General features: G+C 59.5%; 1 protein-coding gene across 3 annotated transcripts; it reads right to left on the bottom strand.

The window, feature by feature from the left end:
- On the bottom strand, window positions 1–25,765 carry ULK1 (unc-51 like autophagy activating kinase 1). 3 transcript variants are annotated; one of them, XM_063083558.1, is made up of 28 exons: window positions 25,291–25,765; window positions 24,750–24,842; window positions 24,620–24,661; window positions 15,938–15,970; window positions 15,665–15,701; window positions 13,237–13,329; window positions 12,836–13,009; window positions 12,680–12,753; window positions 12,448–12,549; window positions 11,617–11,675; window positions 11,450–11,532; window positions 10,885–10,935; window positions 10,379–10,467; window positions 9,235–9,385; window positions 8,234–8,294; window positions 7,919–8,008; window positions 7,421–7,546; window positions 6,715–6,863; window positions 6,489–6,575; window positions 5,832–6,100; window positions 5,359–5,552; window positions 4,945–5,054; window positions 4,720–4,863; window positions 3,928–4,124; window positions 3,475–3,647; window positions 3,273–3,391; window positions 2,674–2,831; window positions 1–1,934 (listed from the first exon to the last, which is right to left on the bottom strand). In XM_063083558.1, exons 1-28 carry the CDS (start codon window positions 25,399–25,401, stop codon window positions 1,743–1,745), a joined length of 3,261 nt encoding a protein of 1,086 aa, XP_062939628.1. In that variant the 5' UTR covers window positions 25,402–25,765; the 3' UTR covers window positions 1–1,742. The 3 variants fall into 3 exon arrangements, with proteins under 3 accessions (XP_062939628.1, XP_062939635.1, XP_062939643.1); XM_063083565.1 differs by lacking the exon at window positions 13,237–13,329 and having other exon boundaries at window positions 25,291–25,764; XM_063083573.1 differs by lacking the exons at window positions 1–1,934; window positions 2,674–2,831; window positions 3,273–3,391 and having other exon boundaries at window positions 3,485–3,643.
- Between the last annotated feature and the right edge of the window lie 534 nt (window positions 25,766–26,299).

Below are 26,299 nucleotides of genomic sequence, written 5' to 3' on the forward strand. Positions count from 1 at the left end.
CCAGCTCAACAATTCCAAAGGTTTATTTCCTTAAATTGATATTACACAATATAACGCAAAAGGGGAGGAATTACACAAAATTTGTTTTAAAATAGACAAAGAGTGGAGCACTATCCTGTGAACAGGACACACTTGAGACACACAACTGGAGGCAGTGTTCCTGAGGCTGGGCACCTAGATCCCGCTCCGGACACACGCACAGGTGGCCACAACAGATGAAGCAAGGACCAGGAAGCCAGGCACGGCCCTCCCATGGTGCCGGCTTCCCCAGCAGCCACAGAGCAATAAATACTAACATGTCACACGCAGCAAGGTACAAGGAAAGTCCTCAGGGTAGTGAGAAAAGATTTGTGGAGATCTTTTTTTTTTCTTCTTGTAAGTCCAAGCACAGTGGCAATATTTCAAGTATTGCAAAGAAAAACGTGTGTGTGTATCTTTGTCTGTGTACGTGGCGTATGACCTTTGAACCCCTCGCTGTGGGTGCTGTGGACCCACACATGCCTCCTGTGGACTTTCAGGGATACATTCAAGTAAATTTAGGTAGAGCAGGGCCGAGGGCTGGGCAGACCAGGGAAGGGTCTCCAGCCTGGGTCACATCTGGACCCTGCAAGGCAGGCCTCTCTGCAGACCCCCTTGATGGCTGTCCAGGTGTGGCAGGGACAGGGCTGTCACGGGGCCTGCCTACCGAGGAGGGGCCTTGCCACCAAAACTGACTCTTAAAGCTTGATGGGGAAAAGTTTTGCATATTTTTTTTTCTGTTGCACTAACAGTTCACCCTCGCCTGTCCTCCATGTTCAGGTCGGGGACACACAGCCACACATAGACGCACATATGGCTGCACCAGGCAGCTGGGGAAGTGGCCTGTCACACCCCAGCCACACGTACCCCAGCACCATCTGCTTCCGTGGCTCAGCACCCACAGTGATGTGGAGGCCTGACCCTGTCCTGCCCCCATCCTGCCAAAATAATTCCTTAAACACCTACACATTTTCTACTTTAAAGGAAAAATGAGCTGCATTAAAGTAAGACACTTTTTAGGAGTAAAGTGTGAAAGATTACAACGTCTGTTCTGCATTTGGAAAGCAAGATGCTCCACATTGTCTGTCTCTGGAGAACATTTAAATGAGAGGACTTGCAGCAGAGCCTGCCCTCCTCTCCAGGACCAGACACAGGCAGCAGCCATGCCCGGCGCACACGCTCACACACGCTCATGGGGCTATTTATATATGTATGTATGTATATGGTATGTACACACGCCTCAAGGGCAACCGCCAGGAACAGGTTCCTGCGGTCACGCTGTCGGACCGCAGAAGTTGAGGCTCTCAAGTCTCTATCTGCATAAAGTGCTTGGGTGATTTACAAAGCTGGGTGGGTAGTCTCAGAGGGAGACGTTCCTGGAGAGAACGGAAAGCCAGGAGGCCACATGCCCTATACTGGGCAAGTGCAGGGAAGGCTCTGGCCAGAGGAAGAGCTCACATCGGCAATGCAGTCTCAGGGCCCTTCTGTCCTCAGGTCTCACGGGGTGGCAGGTGCCAGTCCTGTGTGTGAGGCAGCCTTGGAGAGAAGCTCTGAGGGTCAGCCAGCATGGAACCACAGCACTGATCCGTGTCCTACAGAAGCAGCAGCAGTGCCAAACTGCATGGTTGCAGACACCTGGCTCCACCCAGCGTCCCTGCAGGGAGGCCGTGGAGCTTGGCAGAGAAGGTCCAGCTGCCTGGGCACAGCGGGCTGGGCCTGGGAGGTCAGGCACAGAGGCCAGTCAGTAGGGCTGAGAGCCTGCGCTCGATGCATAGCTTGCACCTGGCCACGTTCTCCACATCAGCCTGGTCCGTGAGCATGTGCTGCAGCCCCTCCAGCAGCAGCAGTGCCTTGTGGTAGCGCGGCACGCAGCCCTCCCGGTGCTGGAACATCTCATCCAGGGCAGCTGACTGCACCTGCGGCCAAGGGCAAAGGGGCTGAGTGCAGGCCACAACCGCGACGTGCTGGCTGCAGGGGCAGCCACACCACGCAGCACACCCCATGCAGCAGATGGGAGGGGTGGGTGGTGGTGGACAAGTGACAATGCAGCTCAGCGTGCAGGCCATTGTGTGAAGCCCAGGATAGTCAGTGTGGTCATTGCCACGGCTGGCGATGATGTCACTAGGGCAGTGGCCAGCAGCACTCCTGCCTGAGAGGGGAATTGGGGGGTGGGGGAGGCAGACTTTCCCTATCCATCTGTTTAGACTGTGAATTTTTTCTAAATATATGAATTATCTTTAAAAAGGAGGCCCTGCCTCACATCATCCCCAGGCAGGGAGGCCACATGCTGCATACTTCCAGTCTGGCTGCCTGGGACAGATCTTGCCTAAGAAGTGTGAAAGCCAGTTCTCTTGTTTTACAGTTGGGGAAACTAAGTCTGGGGGCATGGCCAGGATGTCCCCTGGGCTATGGCAATGGACTAAAGTGCAGGGCCGAGTGCCAGGCCCAACTCCAAGTGCCCTTCAGGGACGTTCTCAAGGAGGCCCTTCTTTTATTAACTGGCTGGCGGGGGTTGGGGACATTGTACTGTAATTTCCAAAGATGTTCACTGGGCCAGCATCAACCCAGGAGTGACACTGCCAAATTCCCAAGCTATGCCAACACTGCCCCATCCCAGTGCAGACAGAGCCATGTAGGAGTCCCTGTGTCCCATACCGTCTGCACGGCGTGGCTGAAGATGAGCTTCTCCGCGGTGATGCTGTGGATACGATCCAGGAGCCGCTGCTTGTCCACAAAGAAGCGCTGCAGCCTCAGGCTCAGGCCCTGGCAGGACACCACACTGGCCTTGTATAGCTCATTCAGCTTTCGCACCACTGTGGGGCAGGGTATGTGTGGCTGCAGTCAGCTCAGGCCCTCCCTCGGCAGGGGACAAGCAGAGCCGACAGGCAAAGGAGGGAGACTGTGCAACCACGGGGACTCAGGGTGGGAGACTGCCACAGCCAACAGAGAGAAGGTGGCTCAGGATCTGTTCTGGCAGCCCAGCATGGAGAGCATTTGTGATGGGGTGTGACTGTGTGTGTTGGGGGGGAAGCATGCACACGTCCATGGCTCTCCATGTGAGGCCAGCCCTTAGCACGTCCTGTGGTGTCCTCTAACCCCATCTCCTCTGTCCTCTGCATGCTGGCTGTACCCCAGGGCCTGTACACCCACCCTTCCCCGCTGCTCTCCATCCAGCCTGGGCCTGCTCAGGGCCTTGTTGTCACCCTCTCCCCAGTTAGCATGTCCTGCCTCCTCTCCCACAGCCACCATCTCACCTTGTTTCACAGTGGACGACAGGCAGAGCTTGCCAGCCCGGATCTGGTCGATGGCAGTCTGCAAGCCTGAGGACAGCAGCTCAGCCACCTTCAGGTACAGCACCAGCTGCTCTGCAAAGCTGGAGGGTGGCCAGTGGGTCAGAGATGAGTGAGGCCTGGTCCTCCAGGCTGCCCCCCCAACCTGTCCCCGGCTGGCACCCACCCCCACTCGCGGCTCAGCAGGCTGATCTGGTCAGCCACCACGCTCTCCTGCAGCTGGTGCTCGGTGCCACTGGCTGTCTCGCTGGCATTGCCCTTCAGAGCTGCAATCTCCAGGACGTGCTGGACGAACATGAGTGTGAAGCGCAGGCTGTGCAGGATCTCTGTGTGCTCTTGCTGGGGAGAAGCAGAGGTCAGCGTGGCATGTGCCCATGGTGGGAAGAGGCCTGTCTCGATGGAGGCTCCTTGGTGGAGGCCCCAGAAAGAGGGACTGTGGGGGGAGTCTGCTGAGGGGAGTGGGTGGGCCATGACCTGCCACAGCTACCCACATCCCCTCCCCTGCTGCAGCCCCATCACCTTGGGACATGCGGCACCCACAGCAGCAGCAGCATGAGGCACAGAGGTTCCAAGTAGGAGAACGGAAAGGCCTCCTCAAGCCCACCTCTCCCAGCCTCACCTCCATGAGAGTCTCCTCAGGGAGGTCAGGGGCCTCGAAGGTCACAGCTCCCTCCAGGTTGGCAGCAATTGGGTCGGCAAAGCTGCAGCAGTGACCTGGGGCAGGTAGCTCGGTGGTGGTGGCCTCACTGCAGGCCCCGGGCAGCAGGTGGCGGGCAGAGGAGGAGCTGGTGGAGCCAAGGGAGCTGGAGGAGCCCACTGCAGAGAGATGGCTAGTGAGGGTCCCAGGCATGCTCCTCTCCCACTCTACAGAACAAAGACCCCATTCCCACCCCCTCCTGACTCTTCACCCCTTAGACCCAGATGTGCCTCACTGAATATCTTACTACATCCAGAAGCCACCCCAGGAGAGACACTGCAGGCCAGAAGAGTCGGGGACGCGAAGCACACCACCCTCACTGCAGAGGTGTCAGGACCCCCTCCAGTGGCAGCTGCTGGCTATGGCCAGACCCTCCCACCCCTGTCCCTTCCCAAGCAGAACCCACAGGGATCCAGCCAGTCCCTGGGCACCCATCCCTGCTTGACCTGTGTTTTGAGGACTGGCAGCATGGTCCCTTACGCTCACTGACTGATTCATATGGGTGCCCCGTACAGGGGGCACCATGACTGAGTCCATCTTACAGGTGAGGAGACTGAGTATGGATTTCTAAGGGGTGTATATGCCACTTCCTCGGCCAGTCCCTGGGTCCCAGGGGGCTGTGGTCCAATGACCCCGAGTTAAAGGACCCCCCACCCCCAAGGCACTGCCACAGCCCCCAGAAGGGACAAAGTGCCAGCTCCGAATGGGCCTTACCTGAGAACATCCTGGTGCGGGGGCCCTGGGGCGGCGTGGTCCCACTGGGGGGAGAGCCCACAGTGAACACCACTGGGGATGGGCTGCTAGCCCCCCCAGCACGGGCTCCTGGGTGCAGGTTCCCTCCAAAGCCTGCAGAGGGCGCTAGGAGAGCAAAGAGGGGCTCAGGGCCTGACCTGCCAGCCAATGCCCCCCAAACCCCCTACTTGGGAGCCCCTCCCACACCTATCTCCATGGGCTTCTCCTGCAGGCTATCTGTGCTGCCCGAGTCCTGGGTCTGCGTCCCAAATGCAGCCTTAAGGAGCAGGTCGGTGAGGCGGCTGGTGCTGAAGGACCTGTGGGACGGGCACAAGTGGGCAGGCAAGGTGGAAGAGGCTGGGCCCCACCTCATAACTGGCCCTCACACACCCCTTGAGGTGGATGCTGCTGTCCCCCACCTCACAGATGGACAAAGGTTCAGGGAGGGGAGAGCCCACATGGGGCCGCAGAGCAAGCCAGGTGAAACCCAGGCTCTCTACTGCCCTGCCAGGCAAGGCATCCCCAGAAGCCCCCAGGAGCTCACAGCAAGACAAGGCCAGGGGTGGGGTGGGGGAGCCCCATCGGAAGCCCCACAGCCACAGCCTTCCCTCCCCCACTCACCTGCCAAAGGGGCCCCTAGAGTCCTCAGCAGGCCGCAGGCCAGGGCCCAGTTGATGTCCCTGGAAGGGCCCCACCTCTGAGAGGTCGGGTAGTGTCCGGTTCCGAGGGGGCGTCACCATCACGCCCTGCCGGGCCAGGAGGGTCAGCAGATTCTGGGAGCTTGGGGTCTTGGGGAAGTCGAAGGAGGGCATGGCCTAGGAGGGGCAGGGAAGGTGCTGAGAACTCCCACTCTGCCTGGCAGCCCCCCTCCACAACACAGGACGGCATGGCAGGAAGGTGGGGCCATGACTTCAGGGCTGATCTGGCTCTTCACAGAAAAGTGTGGCCCGAGCTGAGCCCAGGCAAGAGAATGGGGAGAAGCGACCTCAGTGTGAACTTGCCCTCCTTGTCCTTCCCCAGGACCAGCTGCTCCCACCCCACCTCCTCCCCCAGCTCTGTTCTCCCTGAAAGCTAGGCTGTGGGGGCCCTGTTACCTTAGTGGGGGAGCCCAGGATGGGGGGCAGGGGGTTCCGCTGCAGGAAGTCAGGCAGCTTGGGCGAGCCGCGCAGGGGCCGGCAGGACTGTAATCCATGGGACGGCTGGGGAGGGCTGGCCTGTGGGGGCCCGAATGCAGCTCCCAGTGGGTCCGTGGGGGGTTTGGGCAGCTTGGGGCAGATGACGTGCAGGTCAGACAGGTTGGGGGCGCTGTGCAGGCGGCAGCCCAGCCCGGTGGTGCGGGTGGAGTGCTCGGGCAGGGAGGAGCCTAGGGGCAGGACATGGGCCTCGTCAGTGCCTAGCCCAGCCAGCTAATGAACAAAAAATACTGCAGATACCACTCCCACCACAACCGTGCATGGAGGCCTCAGGGCAGCAGACGCATCTCAGATCCCTCACTCTCTTCATCATCTCACCCTCATGGCCACCCTAGGAGGTAATGCCCTATTCTCCATCTTGCGCCTGAGAAAGCAGGCACAGAGGGGCTGAGAAACCTGCCCAAGGTCACACAGCCAGAGTGGATGAGGACATTGTCCTCTATACCTCAAGCCTTGTGCTTGTTAAAACTGTTTCACCTGCTACAAGAATAGGACTGTGGCCCCATGTGAGGGAGGGTGGTGGCTCCTCTGTCCTCCACCTGCCTGGGCTGTACCTACCTGGACGAGGGGACCTGCCACCCCGCATCTCGGCTCCTTGTGGGGAGGGTGCCCTGCTCCAGCCCGGCCGCTCCGGGATGGTTCCGACTTGGGAAAAAGAAGGATCCACCAGAGTCAAGGTGGGACAGAAACAGCAGTGTCTCCTTGCCCTGCCCCACCCCCACCCTGGGAGATGCCCATTCCCAGGCAGGAGGCTGCACCCACCAGTCCCATCCCAGAGACTCACCTTGTGGAGAAGGAGTGTAAGGCCGGCCCCCACCCAGGGACAACTTCCTGGCCAGGGCAGCTCCATGTTCAGCATGGGATGGGGGTGACGGGCTGGCCCGTGCAAATCCCAGGGGGCTGGTACTGCCTGACCTGCGGATGGCGGACGACCTGTGGACATTGCAGGGTGCGTGGTGAGGCCCTTAACCCCAGGGCCCTTAATCCTGAAACTCCCCTAGCAATGCCAGGTGGCTCCTCTCGCTGCACTCTGTCCAAACAGAAGCCGTCACTAGTGAGTATGTGGGAGGGGTCGGGCTCAGGCTTCTTGCCCAGAGTTAAAACTGGGAGCTAGAGGGCCCCAGTGTTTCCCCCAGGCACCCTCACCCTGGGGTCACAATCCCCGTAAGGACAACTACTAGCCCATGCAGCCTTCCATGAATTACAAAATTTATCCTTCCCTCCAATGTTTACTTCCATCTGCTGAAATTTGCCAAAATCAACATTGGTTTGTAAATTCAAGACACTTTACTGACATCTACCGGAAAACCATCAAAATAACTAGAATCCCATGACATCCACAAAGAGAATGGTGGTGCCAAGTTATGCAGTGCGCAGCCTGCACAGCTGTGCATGCACAATGGCCCTGCCCCTCTCTAAGGGGACAATGGCAGGGCTCTCACCACATGCTCCTGTGATATGCCTGGACACTAGAGGGCCCCTGTACTCACGGAGCTGTCTGATACTGGGTGGGCGACTGCAGATTTTGCTCAATGCGCTGATAGTTCTGCACCTGAGTGGGGACTGGAATGGGGACAGAGGCGCCGTACCTGCTGCTGGAGAAGGCACCAGCCCGGCTGTGGTGGGGAGAGAGAGGTCAGGGTCACTAGAGACGGGTGCTGGGATGGAGCCCAAGCCCAGACATCCTCGGGCAGAGGCCCCCCTGGGCCACCTGCCAGACTTGCAAAAATCAGGCTTTCACACCCCCGTACACTCCAGCACTGCAGCCAAGCAGCTCCTCCATCCCTGCAGGCTCAGGGTAGTGGTGGTGCTGTGCAGTTGCTGGCCCTGGAGTCTTGCAGGGCCCTTGGCTGACAAGCCCACCCCTGGGCAATGCCCTTCCCACGACAGTCCCTTCCACTGGACGGTCCAAGTGGAGCGTGGTATCCGGCCAAGCCTGAACAAAGGTGGTGGTGTCATGGCCCCACTGCCAGGGCGCTCCTGCTCACCCTGAGGGGCTAGGGGAGCTGCTGCAGGGGGGTGATGGAGATGGGGTCTGACCATGGCTCTCCAGGCCAGCGGAAGCCACCAACGAGCTCCTGGTGGGGCAGAAGGGACAAGACAGGGTAGCACCCTCAGACCAAAGTGGTACACAAACCCCAGGCCCTCCCTAACATCCCCAGCCCGCAACGGATACTACAGTCTTGGTCCTTGCTGATCGCCTGATCCCAGGCGGAGTGTGAACTGGGTGGACATAACATTGTCCACTTTGAAGACCACCCTTTGTCTCTCCCAAAACAGAGGGCTCAGGGTTGGGGGCTCACCCGCTGCACATCAGGCTGTCTGGCAGGGGCTTGGCACACGCCGCCTCAGCCACCAGGTCACCTGCGGGTGAGAGACAGCAAAACTGGGTCTGGGTGTCCTCTCTGCCCTCCAGGCCCACCTCAGCGCACTGTGACTCCCTGACAGCTCCCCACCAGGATGGCGGGCTGCCCTTCTCCAGTGTCCTGACACCGTGGGTCTCCTGCCCCCCAGCCTCAGGCCAACTCCAGGAAAAGCAGGTGAGGAGGGTGAGGCCAGGGAGCTGAAGCCCCCTCAGGAGCACCCAGGTTCCCACCCCCGGGAGGGTCTGTCCTGTCACTGGTCCATCTTCCTGTAGCCCTGATGGCTGGCAAGGGGCCAGGCCCCTCCCTGGGAGTATCTGAGGCTTGGCTTGGCCCTCGCCATCTCGCAGATCTGAGATGCCTGGAGGTGCTGAGGGGCTTCCACAAGCCACTGTATTCCCAGGATGCCAGGGCCAGGGCCCACCTAGCACTGGTGCTGGAGACTCAGGTAGCCAGGGACAGAGTCAGGAAGTGACAGGGTACAGGTCTGTGAGAGGAGCCATGCACCCCTGGCCTGCCCCAAGAGGTCCAAGCACCTTCACTCAGCAAGCGCCACATGGGTAGCCCGAGCCACTCTGCGGAGGCTTCCAAGAAGGAAATACACAAGTCCGTGTGTGGTGTGGGTAAGAGCCACAGAGAGACATGGCCAAGTATGGGGGCGCCTGCCAGGGCGGGTGCAGAAGGGCCTGGAGGAGCCAGGGGCACCTGGGTATGGGGCCTCAGGCCACAGACCGCCTGCTGACCACGAGGAGTGGTTTTAGCAGAAACAACCTTACTGGCTAAGCAGTGCTGTTGCCACAAGTGACCAGAGACCCTTCTGACTGGCTAGGGTGCAGATGGGTCCAGACCATGCACAACTGGGGTCCATCTGTCATGTCCACTGTACTCCCCCCTCCCACAAACACCTTGGGGGCCGTGACTTAGCCAGTGAGCCCCCTGACCTGGAAACTGGGCCGGGACCATGACAAAGTCGTCTGTGTCACAGGATGAGTCCTTGCTGCTGCCACCTGAGTCCCGGGAGCCATGCAGGAAGCCAGCAGTGTGGGCTGGGGAGGTCAGTGTCTTTTGCAGCTGTGGCATCTCCCCCAGGGACTGCAGCCAGAGGGAGGGGCTGGTGAGCTGGGGCCGGGGGACCCCCGAGATTCTGGGAAGGCAATCCCAGCTCTTCTGGGATGGCCCAGGGCCTCAGAGTACAGAGCAAAGGGGGCTCAGTGTGTTCTTCTTTCTGTGTGCCACCCTGTAAGGGAACAGCCACCCTAACAGAGCTGCGCCCACTACACCAGCCAGGTGGGAGCCCTTGGCTGCCACGAGCTCACAGGAGGCCCTGTTTTACGAGGTGTTTGCCACCAGCTCCTCTGCACCTGACTTCTCCATGTGTCCACGAAGGAGGTGGCATGGGGGCTGTGTCCAGTAGGGAAGTAGCTGCTGGCGGGCACTGCTCTGTGGCCAGCACACAACACACAGCTGATGGAGGCTCATCCCCTGGGTCACATTGCACCCTGGATGAGCAGTCATGGCTCCCCTCAGCCTTAGCCCCCTGCCCACCTTACGGAGGAGGCAGTTGAGGTCAGAGAACCCATCCCTAGTCACAGGGCCAGGCCAGGAGAACCCAGACACTGACTCATCATTGCCCACCACTAACACCATACTCCTAGGTGTTTGGGGAGACGGAAAGATGGACAAGCAGACTGGGGCAGGGGTGGGTTCAGTGAACACTCTGTAGTCACATGCAGTGCAGGGTACAGTGCCAACAGGGGAGGTCCCAGAACACAGCCCCCACACACAGCCAAGGCAACTATCCCCTCTCTACACCTGTGTTTGTCCTGGGCACAGGTGTGCACAGCAGTGCAGAAAAGGATCTCAAGACCAGACCAAGCAGCCACTGACGGGGGGTGGGGGTGGAGGTGGTGGTGGCTGCTGAAAACGGTTTTTGCCTGTTTCTAAAGCTCAACACTTTCAAGCAGAACATGTTCATCTGTGTCTTTCATGACTCACACAGATGACAGAAATCAAGGCAGGTGCCCTGGGAGGGGCCGGGGCCAGCTGACGAGTGGCCATGGCCTGGCCCCAGGGGCAGAGACTTACCGGCGGGGAGGCCAGGTGGGAAGTGGAACTGCTGCTGGAGCTGCTGCCAGACCCTGAGCTTGGGTATGAGGGTACGGGCACAGGCGGGGCTGGGAGAGGGGTGCAGGTCAGTCTGCAGAACCTCCTCCCTGGCCCCATCCCACCCGTGCTGGGGACAGATGCTCATAGCAGAACCAACCCAGGGACTGGATGAGCACTACTGTGCCCCCGCCCCATGCTGCCTGCCCCCACTCTGACCAGCAGGATGGGGAGGTTAGGGGAGGACCTCCCAGGCACCCCCATGACTGCAGTCTGTGCAAACACTCGGCAGCGCACCCACCTCCCCAGCTTTAGGGCCCAGGCTGGAGAGGGCTGGGGACCTGAGTAACCATTCCCTGGTGGGGGATGCAGGTCAAGGCCTCTTCCCTATGCTCCCACTCCCCAGTCCAGCTCGAGGGCCCTAACCAGCCCTGGGGAGAGGAAGATGTGCCGGCACTGCAGGAGCCCCAGGATTGCAGAAAACTCACACTTCCTGATGGAGGCACTGGCATCCAGGAATGGGTGATGGAAAAACTCATCTGCAGAAGGGAGGTGGAGCTAGGCCTCAGGGGGGACTCTGGGAGGGTATGGGGGCAATGGGCAGGGGTTTGGGGTGAAAGACTGGCCCTCCCAGCCTCCCCTGGGTGCGGAGATGGAGCCCCAGCTGGCAGCCCCTGCACACACCTGGCCGCCCTGCCTCAGCCCTGGCCAGCACCTCCACCCTCTACACCCCGCAGAGGGTGGTCTTCTCAGTATTTCCCTTGCAAAACTCACTGGTGCTCCCCAGAAGCCAGAAACAGCTGTTACGGGACCCCCAGGAGCCCAGCCTCAGGCCAGCCATCTGAGGGTGGCCCAGGCCGAGGCTGACACCTAAACTAGGCTTACAGAGGGGCCAGTGTCCATGTAGGGTGTGGAGGTACAGGGCATGAAGCTAGATGGGCCCCTGCCCCAACAAGCCAATGCTGCATGGGTGGGTGAGTGGGGAGGGGGGCTCTTGAAGGTGCCTGTCCCCCAATGCCTGTCGCATAGCTGGGAGTCCAGCCAGCCACTCACCAAAGTCCATGCGGTCTTTGTGGTTGCGCTGCAGCAGGGCCAGGAGCAGCTGCCTCAAGGGGGCCGAGGTCTCCCGGGGGATGCTGGTGGGACGAAAAGGAGATGGGGCTGACTAGGGGGTCTGGCGGGAGGGAGCCTGTCGAGGGGAGCGCAGGAGGGGTGCTTACGTGGGGATCAGTGTCTTGTTCTTCTCGTAGAACAGTCGGAGGTCCTGGGGGCTGCTGGCCTAGTGGGGCAGCGACAGCATAAGTGCCTGCTCCCGGCTAGGCCCTGCCTCTGGCTGCTGCTCAGGCCAAGCCGGGTGGTCACTGTCTGGTCTCGGAGCCTTCGTCCCCAGCCAGCCTGCAACCAGGACTGCCAGCCCAGAATACGTTTGAACCTCCCTCCCTGCCCCCATCCAGGCTGTGGAACTTCAGGGGTGAGAGTGCCCCGCTTCAGCCCAAGCGGCAGCTGGCCTGGGTGCCGCGGGTTTGGTGCCACTGGCTGTTTGCCCCTTGAAATTAAAGAGTAGTCCACCACCCCACCCCAGAAAGCAGCCCCAGAGTAGGGGCTTGCCCCTCTTTTTGGGCCCTAAGTGGAACTCACGCACACATTCCCTCACCGAGCACCTGCTGTGTGCTAGGCGCTGCTCTAGGAAGCAAGGACACAGCAGAAAGCCTCATAAGGCTGACATGCAGAGCAGGGAGCAGGTACTGGGTGCTGCACCCCTGCCCTGCAGGCTGCATACAGCTCTGGGCCCTCGTGCTTGGGGTCATGACCCCATTAATGGGACACAGCCAGCATGCGGGAGGCAGCAGGCAGAGGCGTGTGCACAAATGTGGGCTGAAGCATCAGGTCCATCTCACTGGCCCATCCTGGGAGACCAGCCTCAGCCATGAGCAGGATGTGGCAGGGAGTGGGGTCTGCAGGGCTCTAGGTGAGGCCATCTGAGGGAGCGCTGCGGCCACCGGCCAGCCCTTCCCTGACACTGACTACCCCCAGGCTGCTGGCTCACTCACCTGGAAGGGCGCCTTCCCCGTCAGGCACTGGTAAACGATGGTGCCGATGCTCCACAGATCTGCCTTCCCATCGTAATGCTGGGACATGATGACTTCAGGGGCCTGTGGAGTCAGAAATGTAGATCAGTGCTACAGTGCAGAATGGGCCCAGAGCACACTGGCCGGTAACAGATGCCAGCCAGGTGCCTGCAAATCAGAGCAGACAGAGCAGGAGCCCCAAGCACACACGCACCATGTACATGGGAGAGCCGCAGAGTGTGGCCGCCATCATGTTGCTCTGGAGGTATCGGGCGAACCCAAAGTCAGCTGCAGGAGAGAGGTGCATCAGGATGGCTATAGCCTGGAGTCACCTGCAGCCCGGGGTCACACCCCCCTCAACGGGCCTCACCGATCTTGACGCGAATGTTATTGGGATTGGCACGTCGTCCTCCAGGGTTGGATAGCAGAATGTTCTGGGGCTTCAGGTCGCGGTGGATGATGCCCTTGCTGTGCAGCAGCCGCATGGCGCCAGCGATCTGCTGCAGGAAGAGCCTGATGGTGTCCTCGCTTAGTGTCCGCATGGCTGCCAGGAGACAGCACTCAGGGGGGCACCCAGGGCAGCGCCAGCCACCCACCGGCTGCTCCTCCCTCTGCAGGGGCCCCCTGCCCAGCAGGTAATAGGCAGACCATCCCCACAAACTGGGAATCGGACGCCATTCTCCTGCTTAAAACATACCAGGGCTTCCACCCCAACAGAGGCCAATTCCAAACTCCCCCACGGCCCTTCCTGGTCTCAGCCCTGCCATTCACCTTGGGCCATCCATCCTCTGCTGACTCTGTCTGGAACCTTCTTCTCCACACCCAACTGCCAGCTCTTGATGTTCTCTAAACAGCCTGCTCCTCCTCCTCAGATTATAATGATCTAGTTATGCTTCCTAATATCTTCCTCTCCCGCTAAGGCAAGCACCAGCTATAGCCAACAGTTCTAGGATGGAACCCCAGGGGTCCCAGCCTACTGTGGCTGTCCATGAGAGAACAACTAGGCACGTAGCCCTGAGCAAGGCCCCTGTGCCCATCTGCACCCAGGGTTAAATAGGGTCACAGAGGCCCCACCCTCTGCCAGCAATGAGCTTGGGGCCAGCGGCAGAGCTGCCGTGTCCAGGGCAGCTCAAGTGGCCCCAGCTGGTCCACCAGGCCGTTTAGGGCGAGGTGTGGAGGATCTAGCTGAGCAGAGGCACCCACCCGTTAGAGGGGAGCAGGAACAAACAGTGGCTCTCTCCTGAGGCTCCCAAGCAGGGAAACCAGAGGCAACCAGGCAGGGAATCCCCACACATCCACACACAGCACAGAGATACACAGACACACTCATCCACACAGCACAGAGAGAGATACACAGACATACAGCACAGAAACACACATCGGAGACACCCCCCCCCCAAGAGAGACCATGTATTTACCTCATACTAAAATCTAGATCTCAGATCCTAAAACCCCTCTGTGCACAAAGCCAGGCTCACCTCAGCCTGATACCTCAAAGAAAGTTGGGCAGAGCCACGCTGCCCTTCCTCCATCTTTCTAAAGCCTCTCCTCAGACACAGGGAGGCCCAAATGGACTCCCAGATGCACGCGGGGATGTGTGAGCACCCCGTAACATCCTTACCATCAGCCCCAAGACTCCCCAGCTCTCCAGACGAGCACCCCTGGTCTCCCTGCACCTCCCACCCTCCTCCCTGAGGCTGGCCTGGGACTGACCTGACACCTGTGGAGCCTGAAATGCAGCCAGTTACCACCCAGCCACTGAAGGTCATGGACCCAGCACACAGCGTGGCAGCCACACAGAACAGGAACAGACACCAGGCACATCCTGGCCACGTGGAAAGCCAGGCTGAGGTGGCCAGCCCAGAGCGCCCAGGGCCAGGGGCCTGAAGGCCAGCAGCCCTGGGCTTTGGCCAGCCACCATCACTCAGAGGGCCCTGTACAACACAGGCCACGTTGTGAGGGACCCTGACAGCTCAGCCACAGCAAGCCAGTGTCCCCAACCTGGGGAGGCATCCAGAGCCCCCAGCACAGAGCACGCACACACTGAGGAAAGCGCCCCTCGGAACAGAGAGAGCTGCCCCACATAGCCCACCCACTCCCAGCTGCGTGTCCTCCCCGCTCCCTGCCACAGAGGGCTGCCCTCCACATCCTAGAGCAGGAGCCCAGGGCTGCCTTGGGGCCTCTGCCTCCCTTGAACCTCAACACAGTCCACAGACCCAGCAACAGAGCACCTGATGGCCGGACCCTGTGGCCTTGAGTCCCCCCAAATCCACAGGTTGAAATCCTCACTCCCAAAGTGATGGTATTAAGGTGGAGCCCTCATGAATGGGATTAGTGCTCTTATAAAATTGGCTCCAGAGAGACCCTGGCCCCTTCCACCACATAAGGACACACAGAAGGTGCCATCTGTGAGGAACAGACAGGCCCTTACCAGACCCCGAATCTGCTGGTGCCTGGATCCTGGACTTCCAGCCTCCAGACTGTGAGAAATACATTTCTGCTGTTTATCCACTACCCAGTCAAAGGTATTTTGTTACGGCAGCACCAATGGACTACGACAGACCACAATGCCATCCTTCTGGATTCACAGGATGAGTCCCTGGAATCATCGTGACCAGCTCTCTCCCACCTCCAACTCAGCAGGACACCCTGCACCAAAGACCGCCTGAAAGCACCACTCGCCCCCACCCCTACTGGGGCCTACAGCTCAGACAGTTATTGAGAACCCCCAGCACAGGGGTCCTGCCAACACCTGCCCCTCGAGCCCTCATGCTGCCCCTGCAGCCACTCAGCTCAACTCTGCTCCAGCCAAAAGCTACCTGCCCAGCCATGACATGAGAGCTGCAGCTCCCCCTCCCTCCCTGCAATCCCCTGCCCACCAGGCGCTCACTCACTTGTCTTGTTCAGGGATGCCCCCCCCCGCCCACCAGAACATTGTCCTTTGAGAGAGCAGAGGTTCTGTGGTCATGGCTGTCTCTCCACTTGTGGCAGAAGCACTCCGTAAACAGCTGCTGAGTGGATGAATGGATGGACAGTGTCCTTAAGGCCCGAAACAGCTCAGGTCCCCTTTCCATCTACCCTGGTAGGCGCTGGAGGGCACATTAAAGCCAGGCCATCTCATGTTTGGACTAGGCTGACCTGGGTATGGGGATCCATGGGCCCCGTTCGCAGCCCCGCCCAGTATGGCGTGTCCACTCACTGTGCAGGTAGTCGGCCAGGTCCCCACCGTTACAGTACTGCAAAAGACCAGTGACATGCCATCAGGCAGTTGCCAGTAACCCTGGGGCAGAGCCTCCCCCCATTCTCTGCTGGAAAACATCAGTGGTGGTACCTGTCACCCCCTCCAGCCACATCCCTCCCTCTGTGGCTCCCAGCGCTGTGGCCTTCAGCCCACAGGTACACAGACACCTGGGACCACGTGGCCTCTGCCTGCCCTGGCCCATCCTCCCAGCCAGCCCTGCAGAGCACTCACCTCCATGACCAGGTAGACGGAATTGGCCATTTCCTGCAAACAAAGAAGGGATCATGAGAGGCGGGAGGATGTGCTGCAGGGAGTGTGGATGCAGCTAGGCCGAGTGGGCCCTGCAGTGGGAGTCTGCTGGGTTTGAGTGACAGAAGTAGTGGCCAGTGAGGGAGGCCTGCAGGTGGGGCATGGGCTTCAGCCTCCAGTATCTCCCTTGTGTTCACGGGTCTCAGCTTGTCAACCTACAAGCGGTGACTCCTGGCTGAGGGGACCCAGCCAGTGGGAGGGTTCAAGGCCAGTGGGTGGGCTGGCCTGACCTTCAGGCTGAGGAAACTGCCCAGCTCCTGGCTCTGGAATCAATGCCATAGGTTACAGGGTGGCCCTGCCAGGCTGAGTCAGAGGCCCAGAGGCATCCAGCTGCACTACCCAGCTGGCATGCACTCAGGCTGGGTCCCGGTTTCTCCTGGGCCCTCCCCTCAGACACAGACCTGTGCTGGGGGCCAACCGCATTCTCTTGCAGCTGCCCCCATGAAACAGAAAGAGACACTTAGGGCAGCCCATCCTGGTGCCCATGTGAACCCAGACCCCCAAGAGCAGCGTGCACGTGACCTGCACCTGTATACCCACAGTAGGATGAGCCATCCACACCCCACATCAAGGACAAGGAAACTGAGGCCCAGAAGCCAAATCACACCAGGTGGAATGGGTCATAACCACCTGCTATCCTGTGTCCAGTTGGGGTGTTTTCCCTAACTGAGGGGAGTGGCTCTGTCAGACAGAAGAGCAAGGTCCCACCCACACCCACCCCATAAATGCTAAGCACACTGCAGGGCCTTGGGAACAGGAGGAGGAAGCCCCCTCCCCTCCAACCCCTCCACATTCTGCTCTAGGCAACCCCAATCTACTACCCCCAAGACTTGAGGGGAGACGCAAAGAGGATGTGGGCAGGTCTGTGAGCTGCTGAAAAGCCCTCTCAAAGGAGGGAGGGGCTGCCTGTCCTGAGGGAGGGGCTGCAGGAGGAACATTTCTTAGCAGCTGGAGGAGGCACTCACAGCTCACTCCCCCAGCTGCCAGCCACTACCTCCCCCACCTGTCAGACACAGGCAGGCCCCTCCCCAGCTGCTGGCCCTCAAGTCCCAACCTGGCAGGGGTCCCAACCCCTGCTCAGCCCCCCGAGGGCCAGACATGCATCTAGAACTCCTTAGTGGGGAGCAGCACAAAGCTGCTGGTGACCAGATGCTGTGAATACCAGTCCCTATAAAACGTGAGAAGCAGCTCCCCACCCCCACCCCCAGAGCTGGAGCAGCAGTCCAGCAGGTAGGGGAGGGGAGGGGAGGGTGCTCCCACAAGCCCCCACCCCTGCCATCTGAGACTCCACAGACAGGTTGTGGCCCAGTAGGGGACTGAGAACCTTCAGGCACCTCACAGAGAAAGGGGACGGACGTTCACAAAGACAGGCCTTGGGCTGTCCCACCCAGGGCCCATGGGGCCCCGCCTGGGGTCCCTGACTGGCCTCAGGTGCCCCACCCCAAGTGAGAGAAGCCTCAGCCCCACCTCCCACCCAGCCTTCCAGGCTAGCTGGGCGGCCACCAGCTGCAGGGAGAGATAGCGGCTGGGCAGGTGGGAGCCCCCAGTCAGAGAGGGATAGAGGGGGACAGAGGCTCCAGCAACCCCACAGGACAGGCAATCAAGTGGAAAGAATGTGATGAGGGTAGAGGTGACCGAGATAGGGACCAGAAATAGCTTCAGATACAGCAACACCCATTCCCTGCCCCAGTGAGCAGGCGCCAGCCCCCAAGCCCCTGCTCTCCTGAGAGCAGAGGGGGAGGACCAGAACCTGGCCTGCAGAGCTGGGACTCAGGCCTGACTTGCACAGGGCCACAACAAGAAGGGACATGGTGACAAGGGACAAGATGACAAGGGTAAGCTGGGGAGACAGACACAGGCATGTGCAGAGTGGGGCCCAGTGTCCTGCCTCCCCCAGGGCAACCTCCTTCTCCCCCAGACAGTCAAAGGCTCAGGGGGATCCGTGTGGTTCAAGTGACAACAAAGTCCTCTTCACACCTGAAGACCCACGGGACCCTGGCAATGAGGCTCTGGCCCCTGCTCCCACCCCTATCTCCTGCCCAGTCTAGCCAGGGCCCTTCCAAGAACCCCCCATGAGTCATCTGGCCTTGCCCACCCCTCCACAGAAAACTACCTCTCCAAACCCCCTCCAGCCATCCTGGCTGCTCCCTGGTGCTAGAACCCTCCTTGCTCCCTGACACCCCCAGGCCCCTGGCCTTGCCCCATAGGGCCCACAGATGTCACCCCTGAGATACCTCTGCCTGCTCCCACACTACCCCGCTGTGCTGCCTGCCCTCACAGCTCCCAAAAACCTTGGTGGGCACTGCCTCCCAGGAGGGGACACAGACCCTTGGTGGGCATGGGGCTGTGGGGATCCCAGCACCCCCAGCCTCCTCTGCCCCCCACATTATACTTTGCTGGGCAGTTCCACCCAGGTTGGTTGTTCAGCAGAGACCACGGCACCCCCCCACCCCCAAGCCTGTGCTCAGCTTCTCCCAGAAGGTCCTTCCAGGCACTGGACACAGAGAGTTAGCGGGGTGGGGGCTTCAACCTCACCACACAGCATTCAGGCCTTGGGAGACCTAGGCAGCCATGGAACAGATGACAGCTTCAGGCAGGCGTCTGTGGGCTAGGCCCTCATCGAACCTTCAGGGCACGAGGCTCTATCAGCCCCGCACTGGCCCAAGCAACAGGTACAGTCACCAGCCCACCAAACGGGGGCACACTGAGGTCTCCACAGGTCAGGAGGCATGCCCCGGCCTCAGCCTCCCTTGCCCAGGCCAACACCAAGCCAGTAGCCACCTGTGACTGCCCACCTGCCTGGAAGAGTTGGGAGGGGTGGCCTCCAGCTCTGGTAGGGACTAGAAGAAGGTGGGCCAACCCAGGAAGCTGGCAGTGCCCTGGGCACACTGGTGGGGAGCTTTTCCAAGGAAGCCTAGGCCCCGCCCAGCCCATCATCCACCTGGGGCCACCCTGCCCTGCCTGCTGGGTCTTCCCATCCCTACCCATGGGAAGTGGCTCTCTTGGGCCATCAGCCCACTCAGAACCCAGATAGGGCATTGGGTCCCACCTCCACCAGCCCTGGCCTGACTAAATTTGGTTTATACCAGCTCCCCTGGGGAGTGGGGACTCCATGGGGGCAGACAGGAGCTGCTGGCCACACGTCACTCTCAGGCGGCAGGTTTTGGGGAGCCCACTACACTACAACACACGCATACAGTCGTGGCAAGCGCAGGCCTGTACACACCCGTATCCTAACAGTGAACAAGCCTGGCACCCTACACTAGTCACTCAACCCCAGGAAGCAGGTCCCACCTCACGGTCTGGGAGGAAATGAGGGGAAGCTGGGCTTGGAACCCAGACTTCTGACCATTCCACTGGGCTATCCCCTCCAGATGACTGACTCCAACCTTGCGCCCCTGAGGCTCCTGACCACAAAACAAAACCTGTAAAAGGGGAGAACAAAACCAGTACCCCAGTACCCTTCTCAGCTGTGGCTTTTTACAGAAGGGCCTGGGGGGTGGGGCTGGCCCAATTGAGCAGGGCCTGCTGCTCCCCCCATCACACATGCATGGCTGGCACTGAGGCCAGGTGTCCCGGGTTGCCTGGCACGGGCATCCAGGCACGTAGGAGCCACCGGCCCCTGGGGCGCTAAGGTGCTTTGCTTAATAGGATCCCAGCTCCCACCCTCTGTCAACTCTGCTCCTGTCTGGTGATCTGGGCTGGGCCTGGTGGGCGGGCGGCAGGCGCTGACCTAGTTAACTCCTCCAGAGCCGGCCTTCTTGGCTCCAGATGGTGGCAAAAGCCACAGCTGTGGCCTGGACAGAGCTGCTCTGCCCCCACAGGCTAGATTCTTCTGCATAGCTTCCAAAAGAGAAGGGATGCCTGGCCCCACCCTGAGAAGGCAGGACCCCCTGCATCTGCTCATGTGTGTTGGTTCCCTGGGGGCTGCCCTTCCTAGTCCCCTCATTCCCTGGTCTAGGCATCTGCTGCAGGGCACTGAATCCAGTGCTGACTGGGGGGGGGGGGGGGGGGAGCGGGGACTGACCCCAAAAGTGGGGACACTTCCAGTGCAGGACAGCATGAGCTGTTGAGACCCCTCAGGAAGTCACAATCTCTACACATTCCTCCCAAGATCGAACCATCCCTAGTTGGCGCAAACCCCACCGAAACTTGTGGCAGCAGCTCTGTCTATCGGCTGAGCTGAGACACACCCCCCCCACACTGTCCAGGGATGGGTACATACACCAGGGAACAGTCAGGATACCACACAGCACCAAAAAGGCAACCCCTACCATCCACAGAAAACAGAGTGGCCTCTGGTACAGGGCCGAGTGTCTCGCTCCAGTAAGTCCAATACAGGTGAGACGCAACTTGGGTGTTAGGTGAGGAACAGGAGGAGCGACCACAGCATAGACCGAGGGCCCCCTGGGAAGGGAAGAGCAACCAGGGAGGGCTTAGGCCAGGTTCCTGGGTGCGGCATGTTCTATCTCATGCAGGTGCCTGCTGCGTCAGGCATTTCATCATCTATGTTTTGCACTTTCCTGTATGTTTACTTGATCTTACAATTTTAAGTTTTAAAAACTAGATAAAGCAAACAGAGACAAACAGAAAACACAACTTTGTAGACAACTTCCAGAACTGCCCAGGCCCGGGGCCCTATTCACAGGTCACTGCTGGAGCCTGGCACCAAGGGCTTCCCGCTGCATGTACCCGCCCCTACTCAAGCTGCAGGAAAGACCATCCCAGTCTGGCCTGGCAGCCCCCTCCCCACTCTCTGGGAAGGGGAATCACAGCCAAGTCCCAGGCTCACCTTCCCGGGCTCACAGGCCATCACTCAGGGCATGTGGCTAGTGTGGTTCCTGAAAGGCCCCAATTGTGAGCGTGGGCCTCCCAGCAGGTAACTCACTGGGAGCTGGTCTGTCTGCAGGACCCAGGTGAGTCACTGCTAGGAGGCCTAGCAAGGTGTCTGGCTGCAGGGAACCGGCCAGATGGTGTACTAGCTTCTAGAGGTTCCTCGAAGCAAGGCCTGTGGCCATCATTCCCCCTCCAAGGACGTACTGGGCAAGGACTGGGCCTGGCTCCACAATCCTATACCCTGATTACAATGGTGGCTGCTCTCCCAAGGTGAGAATAAGTCTGGACACAGCATGGGATGAGACCAGCGCTCACCACTCTACCCTCAATAAGAAGGCCAGGTGCTCCAGCTGCCTCCCACAGCTTTGGTAGACTCAGAAAAGAGCAAGGGACCTTCCTCCTAAGCACTCAGTAGCCTGATAAATGTTACCATTTTGTATAGTTAAAATCAACCACCACGACAACCCCACACAAACAAAAATAATCTCAGACAAGAAACAACATGGGGGGAATATTTGCAAACTATCACAAAAGGGCTACTTTCCTTAATATGTAAAAAGCTCCTACAAGTCAATAACAATATTTACACATCACTCACTATATGGCAAGCACAGTTCTAAGCACTTATACTTGAGTTGTCATCACAATTTTATGGGTAAGAAAACTGAAGCTATAAGAGGTTACCTGCCCAAGGTCACACAGGTAAATTAATGGTGGAAGCAGGACTCAGAGTAAGGCATGGCTCAGGGCAAATGTCATTAACTACAGTACCATCCAGTCTCAGTAAGAAAAGGACCAACTGCCTATTAGAAATATGTGTCAGGCTGGCCGGTTAGCTCAGTTGGTTGGAGCACAGTGTTATAACACCAAGGTCAAGGGTTTGTACCCTGGTACCAGACAGCCACCAATAAAAAAAAAAAAAAAAAAATCCCTATCTCAAGTTTCTCAGTTGGTTAAAGCATGGCCTTGTAACAGCAAGGCCAAGGGTTCAGATCCCCATACTGGCTGCAAAAAATAAAAATAAATAAATACATGCTGAGGACAGGAGGTATTTCTAACATACACATGCATGTCAAGAGATACTGAACCTCCCTCATCATAAATTGAAACAAAACCCTAAGAGATGCCATGTTCCACTTCTCACACAGCCAAGATGAGAAAGCCTGAAGCTGCCCTGTCAGGAGACAGGCTGCTGAGGGACCACTGGTATTGCCTCTCCGGAAGACAATTTGACAACAGGTATCCAAATTAAAACCACACATCCCTCTTAAACAGGAGTGCACTTCCAGGGATCCAGATACACACGGCAAAAAAGAGTCCAAGGATAATTGCTCCCACACCACTTGATGTGCCAGAATCCCAGAATAGCCTCATGCCCCGTCAGCAGGGGGGCTGGTGACATGGATTTTGGAATATCAGGCAGTGGGTACCACACGGCTGTAAATAACCACCACAGCCACAACTGTGATGGAGGCTAACACCTCCAACACCTCCATGTGGTCCATACAACCAGAGAGGGCGTGCACTTTCTCTCTGTCCTCACATCTCCATGGTCTCTCCTTCACAGGGGGAAAACCAGGGGCAGAGGGGTCAGGACACTTGCATAAGGAAACAGCTGTGTAGGTGGCAGAGCCAGGACTGGGCTTACAGGTGGCTCCTCCAGAAAGGAATGGAGGGGTGTGACCTTTCTGATGTGGATTGAGACAGTTATGTGCAATAACACAGAACCTTCTCCAAGATATACTCTTTTATTTTTTTAAAAAGATGAGCGGTAAGGGGCTCTTAACCCTTGACTTGGTGTTGTCAGCACCACGTTCAGCCAGTAAGCTAACCGGCCATCCCTATATAGGATCCGAACCCATGGCCTTGGTGTTATCAGCACCAGACTGCTGAATGAGCCACGGGCCAGCCCTTCCAAGATATACTCTGAAGTGAAAAAAATTGCAGTGCAGAACAGTGGGTGTGCTGTGGCGGGGAAAGACACAGGTCACATCCACTGTGATGAGGCCATCCCCACAGGCCAGGAACCTACGAAGTGCTGGGGAGGGGGGGTATTCCAGCTGAACAGGGATGGGAGAGTTACCTTTCAGCGCATGCCCTTCTGTAACGTCTTTTCTTCGCCAAATCATTTTTTATCTACTTTTAAAATCAAATCATTTTTTCCTGAGCCCTGGTTTCTGTCTCCTAAAAGTCTTAAGGATGCAGGGAAACAATCCCAACACCCCTGAGAGTGGGGAGAGCCCCAGCCGAGAAGCCCCTGTGCTGGAGCCAAGGAGAGGCTGCGGCCAGCATTTCTAAGCACTTCCTCTGAGCAGAGAGGAAGCCACAGCATTGCCAACACCACGGGAAGTGGCAGATGCCCACAACCAGGTGCATGTGGCCCAACTGGGATGGAGCAGGAACTGGAGGATGGCAAGAGGGCTGCAGGCCCTGGGTGTGCAGATGACCACCTAGATTCCCACTCATGGTCTGCCCGTTCTCAGAGGCCTGCCCTGGAGGTACCCTGGAGGGGAGCACCAGGGGGTGTGGCCAGAGGTGGAGGGGTAGCTCACACTGGGTCTGTCCCTGTGCAGGGACAGGCTGTCCACTCTCCTCTGGCCCTCACAAGCATGATGCACGGGCTGCGCCACGGCCCATGTGGCTCTGACCAGAGGCTTCAGAATATGTAGAGGAGGGAGAAAGAGGAGGCTGGGGGAAGGGAGGGAAGGACAGAAAGAAAAGGGTGGGAAGAGGACAGAGAGTGAGGAAAAGGAAAAGAAAAAGGAAAGGCGGGGTGGAGAAGGGGGGAGGGGCAGCCCTCCTGGACCCAGAACATCATGTCTCCTGCTGGGTTTCCAGGTACACACTATCACACACTGGACCTGGGCCCTCCCCACAGTCACCTCGTGACATGCCACAGCTCCAAAGGCCACAGCAAAGCTGACAGCAGAAGAGGGAGGAGGCCACCAAAACACAGACGGCCACACTGGGAACTTCCTCAGTAAACAGGTTTCAAAATCATTAGTCAGCACTTCAGCCGCCTCAGGCTTCTGGTCCCCAAGCTGGGCATCCAGGATCCCCAAGCCCTGCCCGCTGCTGGGCCCAGGGGCCTGGAGGGCAGTGTGAGAAGCTGGCTGATCTGCCTGCCTGCCTTCTGGGGCCAGCCAGGCCTGAGGCAGCCTCCTGAGCCAGCCAGCGGCTGCCTCCGTGCTTGGCAGGCCCAGCCCCAACTGCCAGCAAGAAGGAATCTCCTGCGGCTGCAGCCCCTCCCCCTCCCGCGAGGCTGACGCAGGGAGAGACTGACCAATGTCTGGCCAAAGGAGCAATGTCAACAAACAATCACGGCCCAGACAGGTGGGCCAGACCCACAGGACTGCCCGGGGCCTGCCTGGACACTAGACCCACGTCAGAGCCACTGAGTCAGACACAGGGGTGAGGGAACAGGGGGTCCACCACAGGGCCATGCTGTAGCCAGATGTCTCACTGGTCAGGGAAACTCAGCCCAGGCACCCCCTCCCCAGTCAGACAGCTGAAGACAGGACTCCCCAATAGAACAAGAAGCAGCCCAGGCCCCAGATCTGGGCTAAAGATGGGGTGTCCACGGTCCCCATGAGACCTCAGCCCTGGGCAGGTCTGAGGCACTCCGTCTAGCTCCTTCCACCATCCCCAGAGGCTGACCTAGAACTGTCCTCCACCCACCAGGGGCTCCAGTACTTGGCCAGGCTGGAGCCTGAGCGGGTGACAGAACCCCTACCCCATCTCCAGCAGACAGCAGCCCAGAGGCCTTACCTGGAAATCATACAAGGCCACGATGTTCTCGTGCTTCAGTTCCTAGGACAGAAACCCAAGTTTCTCAATAGCCAGATGTGGGCTAGCCCACCACTCTCTCCCCCACCTCTCTCCCAATGTGCAGGCTCACCTTGAGGATTTTGATTTCCTTCCCCAGCAGCGTCTGGGACTTGGCAAGGTTCTTCTTGTTAATACATTTAACCGCAACCTCCAGATCGTGCTTCTGAAAACCAAAGGTGGACCTTCAGGGCCGGACGACCCCCGCAAGCCACCCCCCACCTGCTGGGCCCCAGGGGTACGAGAATGGGATCCTAGGATGGGGAGCTGGGGTGAAATCCCGGTCTGGGCTCTAGGGCTGGGGTTCCTGGCATGCGGAGCCTGGACTGGGGGTTCTGGAGCGGGGAAACCGGGATGGGGATCCGGGGTGGGGAGAGCATGCTGGGGGTGCTAAGGTAGGGAATCCGGGATGGGGGTCCCGAAGTAGGGAGCCGGGCTGGAGATTCTGGCGTGGGGACTCTGGGATGGGGCTCTGGAGTGGGGAGAGCGGGCTGGGGGTCCTGGGGTGGGGACCCTGGGCTGGGGGTCCCGAGGTGCGGAGACCAGGCCGGAGGTTCTAGGGTGGGGAGCCCGGGCTGGGGGTCCTAGCGGAGCTCCCTGGCCGGGGGCCTCACCTCGCGGTGGCGGCCCTTGAAGACCACGGCGAAGGCGCCGTGCCCGATCAGGTCCTTGCGGGAGAACTCGAACTTGCCCACGACCTCGATGCCGCCGCGGCCGGGCTCCATGTCGCGTGCGGGCCGGAGGCGTGGGGCGAGGGGCGGCGGGCTGGTGCTCGCGGGGTTCAGGCAGAGGCGTGGGTCGGGGCCGGCCGGCCGGGGGCGCAGGGCCGGGGGCGCGGGGCCGGGCACGGGCGCACCGACGGGGCCGCGCGCCCCATAGGGCAGGCCGGGGCCGGCTCCCAGCCCAGTGGGCCGGGCAGGGGTCCCGATCCCTCTGCGCGTCCGCCGCGGCGGCCTCCTCAGCGCTGCTCGTGCGATCCGACTCCGGCTCCAGCTCCCACTCGGGCTGAGGTTCGGGATCCGTCTCCGGCCCCGGCGGCGAAACAAAAGAGCCGCGGCGGCCGGGCCTCGGAACCTGAGACGCCCGCGCAGCCGCACTGCGCTCCGGGCCGGGGGCGGGGCCTGCCAGTCGGCGGGGCGGGGCCTGTTGGGCGGTGGGGCCTACTGGGTGGTGCGGTAGCGGGGGGCGGACCTAGCGGGTGGGGGGCGGGGCGGGGCGGGGGCGGGAGCGCACGCGGTTCCGCCCCCGAGGTGGGGGTGGGGAGACGAGCTGGCAGGAAAGCGGATCGACCTTCTCGACCTGCGCTCCTGGCTTCTGGCGCTGCCGTCTTACCCTATGTGCCTTGTCTTGTCAGTCCGGTGGCGCCTATCTGCCTGGTTCCTACTCTACCAAAGGCTCATTAATACCTGGGACGTGGCACAGGTACCGAGGCCTGGGGAAAGCCTCGAACAAATTCTAAGAAAGAGAGTGGCTGCGTTAGAAGCTAGGCATTTATTATTATTTTGTTTGTTTTTGGCAGCTGGCCAGTCGGGGATCTGAACCCTTGACCTTGGTGTCACAACGCCAGCTCTAACTAACTAAGCTAACTGGCCAGCCAGGTTAGACATTTAAAGTTGCGTTCCA

This window comes from Cynocephalus volans, chromosome 2 (assembly GCF_027409185.1).
Source record: "Cynocephalus volans isolate mCynVol1 chromosome 2, mCynVol1.pri, whole genome shotgun sequence".
NCBI classification, from domain to species: domain Eukaryota; kingdom Metazoa; phylum Chordata; class Mammalia; order Dermoptera; family Cynocephalidae; genus Cynocephalus; species Cynocephalus volans.

Bases quoted from the DNA above. Each gene is read 5' to 3' on its own strand.
- ULK1 (XM_063083558.1), bottom strand. From the start codon at position 25,401: ATGGAGCCCGGCCGCGGCGGCATCGAGGTCGTGGGCAAGTTCGAGTTC. The intron at 24,662-24,749 runs GTGAGCCTGCAC...TTTCTGTCCTAG, and splicing joins AGGAAATCAAAATCCTCAAG to GAACTGAAGCACGAGAACAT. The intron at 13,330-15,664 runs GTGAGTGGACAC...TAATCTGAGGAG, and splicing joins CCTGGCCGACTACCTGCACA to GAGGAGCAGGCTGTTTAGAG.